Consider the following 6,412-nt stretch of genomic DNA (forward strand, 5'->3'; position numbering starts at 1 on the left):
GTGAACAAAAACACTAAGGGGCCATTTGTTTTTGCCTCTTATAAGACCTTGAGATCTTATAACCTCTTATAAGATGTGGCCAAGTGATTTTGGACATTTTTTTGGTTTGTTTTTTGCCTCTTATAAGAGGCATTCAACTAAAAATGTCTTATAAGAGGCTCCAATTCTATAAGTACCAAAATTAGATCTACTTCAATTCTATAAGTCTTATAACTTGAACAATGACTCAAATACCCCCGTTCATATATTCCTAGCCTCATTTATCTCTTCTTCCCTTTTCATTATCTTATTTTCCAAATAACTCCATTACCCTAGCCACCACCGACTACCACCACCACTACCACCACCACCATCACCACCACCACTACCACCACCATCACCACCACCATCATTACCTCCACCACCACTACCATCATACTATTAAGACTATCACCACCACCACTGTGCTATTAAAACCACCACCACCACTACCACCGTACTATTAAGACCGATATTATCACCTCCACTACCACCACCACCGTACTATTAAGACTATCACCACCACCACCACCACCGTGCTATTAAGACATCCACCACTTCTACTACCACCACCATCACCATGCTATTAAAACCAATATCATCACCTCCACTACCACTACCACCATGCTATTAAGACCACTACCACTACCACCGTCAATTAAGGTAGTTTCCTAAAATCGATATTCTAATTATCAAAATTGATTTGAAACCGAAAATCAAATTATACGTTTATTTCAAATTAATATATTCAAGTTAAATGTGATGTAAAGTAGGGTTATATTTGTCAAATAACTATCTATAAGATGTCATGTATTTGTTTTTTATATTTTTACAAGTGCTTATAAGAGGAACTTAAAATTAAAAACAAACCACTTTATAAGACCATCTTATAAGACCCTTTATAACTTAACCCAAAAAAACAAATAGCCCCTAACACGCTTCATGGGCTTCGATTGTTGTGGACTTGGGCCTCACTCAAGCTTACTCATGTAACTATTTGAGCCCGAAAATCCTTCACTTTCCTAAAACCTTGCACTCCACAAAACCCTCTCTCTAATTCTTCCTCCACTCACCATGATTTCCAAGCTAGTTTACAAAGAACTTCAAACAACCTACAAACTCGGAAACCCAGATACCAACTTCTCCGTTTGGCGTAGCAAACTCGATTTCGTTCTCTTCGATCTCAAAATCAGTTACATCCTCACTACAACTGATGATATAACATCACTCACCAAAAAAGATGACGACGATTTCACATGCAGACACGTCATCCTAAGCACAATGACAAGCGATCTTTTCTACATATTTGACGTACACAAAACTTCAAAAGACATGATAGAAGCCATAGAAAAGAGGTATAAAGTAAGAACTTCAAGTTTTCATAAATTTTCTCTTATGGATAAATATAACTCACATAAATTGTCTGAAGAAACTCCTATTATGAAACATGTTACTGAGATGTGTGTTATATCTAGAGAACTTAAAGAAGTAGGAATGAGTTTTTATGATGAAGAGATGCAAGTTGAAGCATTGATGGAAAGTTTACCCAAGTCTTGGGACTTTATTAAGGATTTGTATATGAATACTTGTTATAATGAAGCTAGTTTAGAGAGGTTGATTGGTATGTTAAGGGATGAAGGTGAAAGGAGAGAGCGGAGACAGCGCAAAAGGGACAAGGATGAAGAAGACGAGGACGAATATGAGGAACAAACTTTTGGTGGGGATGATTTTGAGGTTGAGAAGAAAAGGTATTTTCGAGGAAAGTGTTATTCGTGTGGAAAACGTGGGCATTACCAGAATAATTGCCCTGATAAGGTAAATTGGTTTATATCTATACTCTCAAAAATCTTATTTGTGTGTGTGTGTTGAATTGGATATTATGAACTGATTGGATCTGTTTGTTTTTCGAACTATTAGGAATTGATATGATAATGCTTTGTGAGGAAGATTTTGAATGGCTACAATCAGTATGTTTTGACATTTCAGGAATTGGAGTGACGAGATAGGTGTTGTTGTTGTTGTTAATATCTCCGAGTTGTTTTGTTTTGTTTCAAGTTTAGGGATTATCATATGTTTTGGACTTTAACTTTAGGAAAATGTAGTTCTTAGAGAAATTTTTGGAGTTCTGGTACTTTTGATTGTTGGTAAGCACATAAGAGACTGACTTTACTATTTTTTGTTTTGGTTGTAGTTGCTTAATGCTTTTCTAGTATGAGGGGAAAATCTGTATTTTCAAAAAATAGGATCTGCCCAATTTCACAGTTGATCACCGACAACATATAATTTGGTCATTTATACCACAGAGAGTTTCTTATTTGTTAGTTGTACAGGTGTAACAAATTAGTGGGTGTTTGGATCTCATTTTTTCAAAAAACCAGTTTTTCTCAAAAAGTATTTTTCTAAAAAAATATTTATTCTAAAAACAATTTTTGAATAAACATGTTTGGTTGAGATTTTTTTCTTAAAAAGCTATTTTATCAAACTAGTAAATTTCGCAATATTTCTCGAAATATCTTGACATATCTCGACATTTTTCACTAATGGCACCCGGGCAATCCATTTGCCTTTGGCGCCGGATGAGAAAGTGAGAAGAAAAAATTGTTTTTTAACTTGAAAAACAAGTTTTTGCTATTTATCATAAAATATGTTTTTTGGATCAATAAATGTTTTTTTGGTGAAAAACTACTTTCTACAAAAATAGAGACCAAACATGTTTATTTTTTCAAAAAACATTTTTTCACTATTAAATATTTATTGGCAATAAATAATTAGGATCCAAACACCCCTTAGTCTTAGGATTTTTTTGGTCAATGGCAGTGAGTTTTTCAAATGGTGACTAGTTAACCACAAAGAGTGCACTTAGCGCTAGGCATTAGGCTCACCTTCACTTAGTGCTCCATCTCTTAAGTTCAGTGAAGGTGGAAGTAGTGCATCTGCCCCTGCACTCTTTAGCTTTGTAGGTGAACAATAGTTTGGTTGCGAATCCAAATTTATTGTTTGGTAGAAACAACTAGCTTAATTATTGGTATTGGTGGTGGGAGGGGTCGTTGTTACCTTTCACATATCTTGTGAGGCTTTCAAATAATACTTTAGAAAAACTAGTTGTAATGGTGTTCCCTAAAAAACAAAATAAATAACATTTGAAACTAAGGAGTTGACAAAAAGCTTAAATTAATTGAGCAACCTGGTGTGATCCCTCACAAGCTAGAGCTGTGGGTCTGCTCTGCAAATGTAATGTTTGAGGGCCTAATCTTTGAAATAGGGTGCTTGGTTGGCAAGAGTCTCATAGACCTTGTGTATGGGGAACCTTTGTATTTGATATAACAATCTGATTGGATTCAAGTTAATTTTTTTTTTTTTTCAAATTATTATGACTGGATAGTAAAATGTCATGTGAGGAAGATTTTGAATGGCAACAATCGTTATGTCTGGACATTTCAGCAATTGGGGTTATGAGCTCTGAGTTGTTTTCTTGTTTCTTGTCTAGGAATTATCTTATGTTTTAGTTTATGACATTGTATTCTGAGTAAAAATTTTGTTACTGTTGGTGGTTTTTGACAGGTGGTAAACACAGGAGATTGATTTTTCTTTTGTTTGTATTGGTATTGGCTGCTTAACTGCTTTGAGTAATGCTTTTTACCTTTGTTGATCTTCTTTTCCCTGAAATAATCATGAGGTTAGGAAGACCTCAATCTCTAATACAAAATTTTTAAAGTGTTACATAATGACTGCCATTGACATCTCATTCATAATCTATACGGCATTTATGAAATCAGAATTAATCTCCATTCTCTAGAACCCCAGCCCGGTACACCCTTCTAGTTCTGTCTCTATGGCCTATAGTTCCTGAAGCAGTACTGATTTTTTTTACTGCTTCTACTATTGTAGCCAAAGATTTCGTGTCCATTATGGTCCCTTACAACGCCACACATAACTCGCTCCTGTGCCCGATACAGAGTCACCAGTATTCACTTTTACAACTCCCTGTGTTGGCTAGTTTCCTTTTATCTGAACCTTTTGTGGATGCCAATATTTTGTAGAAACACTCTAGTAGCAATTGAGTCATCCATCTGTGTCATTTGTCTCTCAAAGTACCTTTTCATTTTCTCAATGACCGTCATAGTAACCACCTGAGCTTCTGTAGTCTTGTGTCTGGGTTTCCTTGCATTTCTTTCACTCCACGTAGAAGTCACTGTAGCACACTTTTACCTCCGCATATTCTGAGTATGTCCCAGGAAGCTCTTTATACTTCTCCATACATGTTTGGAGAACTGGCTGTTGAAAAATATGTGCAACGAGTTCTCTCTTTGAAAGGTTGCATAGACTCTGTGCTGGGAGTAGTTTATGACATTGTTCACAAACCTATCCTGGGAGAGTAGGATATTTGTAAAATGTTGCCAAGACCTTTTGTTGATCTTAGGCATGAGCTCATTTTGAACATTCTACGGGGATCCTTTGGTTGGCGGTTTGGGTGAAAATGATGGAGGCCATCGAAGGTAGTACCTTCATGCGGTAACAACATCAGATGCTTGAGCTTGAAGGAGATAATTTGGCAAAGTAGGGCATGGCTGAGAGCTTGAGATAGGATGGGTGGGAGTGGAGTTTTTTCTAAATATTTTGGACTGAAATAGGCATGTTTCCTAAGAATCTAATTTTGTTGATTACTCTTTGGAAGGGGTTTGAAAAATTAATGTTTAAGGATGGTGATTTATTGTGGGGAGAAGCCTTTGGACACGAAGAAGGTTGTGGACAATGTGAAACATTTTCTTTTTGGGTTATTCTTTTATGGTTTTGGACTCGTTTTGTAGACATTAATTAAAGGAGCTTCACTCTCTCTATTAACTACAAATTTAAAGAGCCTTTAGTGCCATCTTACGAATATACATGGTGGTCCAACTGAACTGATGGAGATTGTGGACCACATTCCCACTTTTGGAGTGGTTGCATGATGTAGCAGTATTAGGAATTAGGATTATTCTTGGTAAGCAAGAATGTTGGTGCCTTTGGATGGGGAAGGGGGATTCTAACAAGATTGAATTGGGAACTATAAGAAAGTATTGTATCGTTCCAAAAAGAGCAATTCTAGTAGTATTATGCATATTTCGTAGAATATATGCAGTGTAGTTTGTAGTTTGTGGTGCCAGTGGTGTCCGAGTGATGTTACATCTTACTTTTCATTTGTTTCACTTTTTTTTTTTTATAATTTTTTCGATAAGGGTTTTTCATTTGTTTCCCATTATATTCACTCCTTCATATGCCATTCATGAGAAATTTTTTGCTCCTTGGGCGGTTAGCTCATTGCGTCCTTGCCCAGTAGTATCTCTCCACGTGTCCACTAATTGATGACGTCAACCAATAACTTAACGGAGACGTGTCCACTAAATTTTTTGCTCCTTGGGCAGTTAGCTCATTGCGTCCTTGCCCAGTATCTCTCCACGTGTCCACTAATTGATGACGTCAACCAATAACTTAACGGAGACACAGGAAAAAAAGATTGCCATAAAATTGAAAAAAGGAAATTTATCTACCATGAAATAAGGAAAGTAAGATTGCAACGAAATCTTTCTGGTACTGACGTAGTTTTCTCCACTTCTCTCCCTTTCTCACTTGGTATCAATGAAAATATACTGGATTAAAACCAAATTAACTTCAAAGTGAACAGAGGTATAAATTGATTTTAGGTACACATTAATATAAAGGATATTTGTTTGGCCAAAATTATTGAGTTTCACAGAGATTGTTATGCATGACTTACTGATTTGTGCATGTCATCATCCTCTGCACTCTGTTATTCAAAGTAGAAAGTTCAATCAATCAGTAGGATTTCTGTCATTTCTATCTCATGCTGCTTGTCTTTAGGGCATCTCCAATGGGGGGTGTAAACCGTATAGAGTAGAAATTTTACACCCCAAATATAAAAAAACTCTCTTCAATAGAGGTGATGCTATACCGTAGGTAATAGTGTATTAGCTAATAGAGAGGGTGAGGAATTCCCCCTTTCGCTATTAGTTAATAAAAAACCCGGGCGACACTCGAACTGACATATGAGTGAAATAATTTTCGGACGTCACTTGGAGTAACGTCCCTTTCTAAATCTAAAGTAATTTTTTAACTTGGACGTCACTTGGCCCAGTTTAAATTAAAGAGGGACGTCCGAGTTTAAAATCTATTTTTTTTTACACTCTTCTATTGGAGAGTATAGAGTGTGGATATTTATAAACTATACAATAATATACAATTAGAGGTGTAAAATCCTAATGGCACCTACGTGGAGCCTAGGTGGAGGTGTAATTTTACACCCCCCATTGGAGATGCCCTTACTAGTGTTGGGTACCATAATATATATCATGAGCATCTTTTTGTTCACATTATCAAACTGTTAGCTCTATTTGCT

The 6,412-nt window shown here is 36.2% G+C and overlaps 1 protein-coding gene across 3 annotated transcripts; it reads left to right on the forward strand.

Moving 5' to 3' along the window:
- Positions 1-1,054: 1,054 nt before the first annotated feature.
- Positions 1,055-5,343, forward strand: LOC147489888 (uncharacterized). Of its 3 annotated transcripts, XM_086571543.1 has the most exons (3): positions 1,055-1,373; positions 1,494-1,833; positions 1,936-2,149. In XM_086571543.1, the coding sequence occupies exons 1-3, from the start codon at positions 1,093-1,095 to the stop codon at positions 1,945-1,947; spliced, it is 633 nt and encodes a 210-aa protein (XP_086427669.1). In that variant the 5' UTR covers positions 1,055-1,092; the 3' UTR covers positions 1,948-2,149. The 3 variants fall into 3 exon arrangements, with proteins under 3 accessions (XP_086427669.1, XP_086427667.1, XP_086427668.1); XM_086571541.1 differs by lacking the exon at positions 1,936-2,149 and adding an exon at positions 3,580-5,343 and having other exon boundaries at positions 1,055-1,833; XM_086571542.1 differs by having other exon boundaries at positions 1,055-1,833.
- The last annotated feature ends 1,069 nt before the right edge of the window (positions 5,344-6,412 follow it).

Source organism: Coptis chinensis, chromosome 7 (assembly GCF_015680905.1).
Source record: "Coptis chinensis isolate HL-2020 chromosome 7, ASM1568090v1, whole genome shotgun sequence".
Classification (NCBI taxonomy): Eukaryota; Viridiplantae; Streptophyta; class Magnoliopsida; order Ranunculales; family Ranunculaceae; genus Coptis; species Coptis chinensis.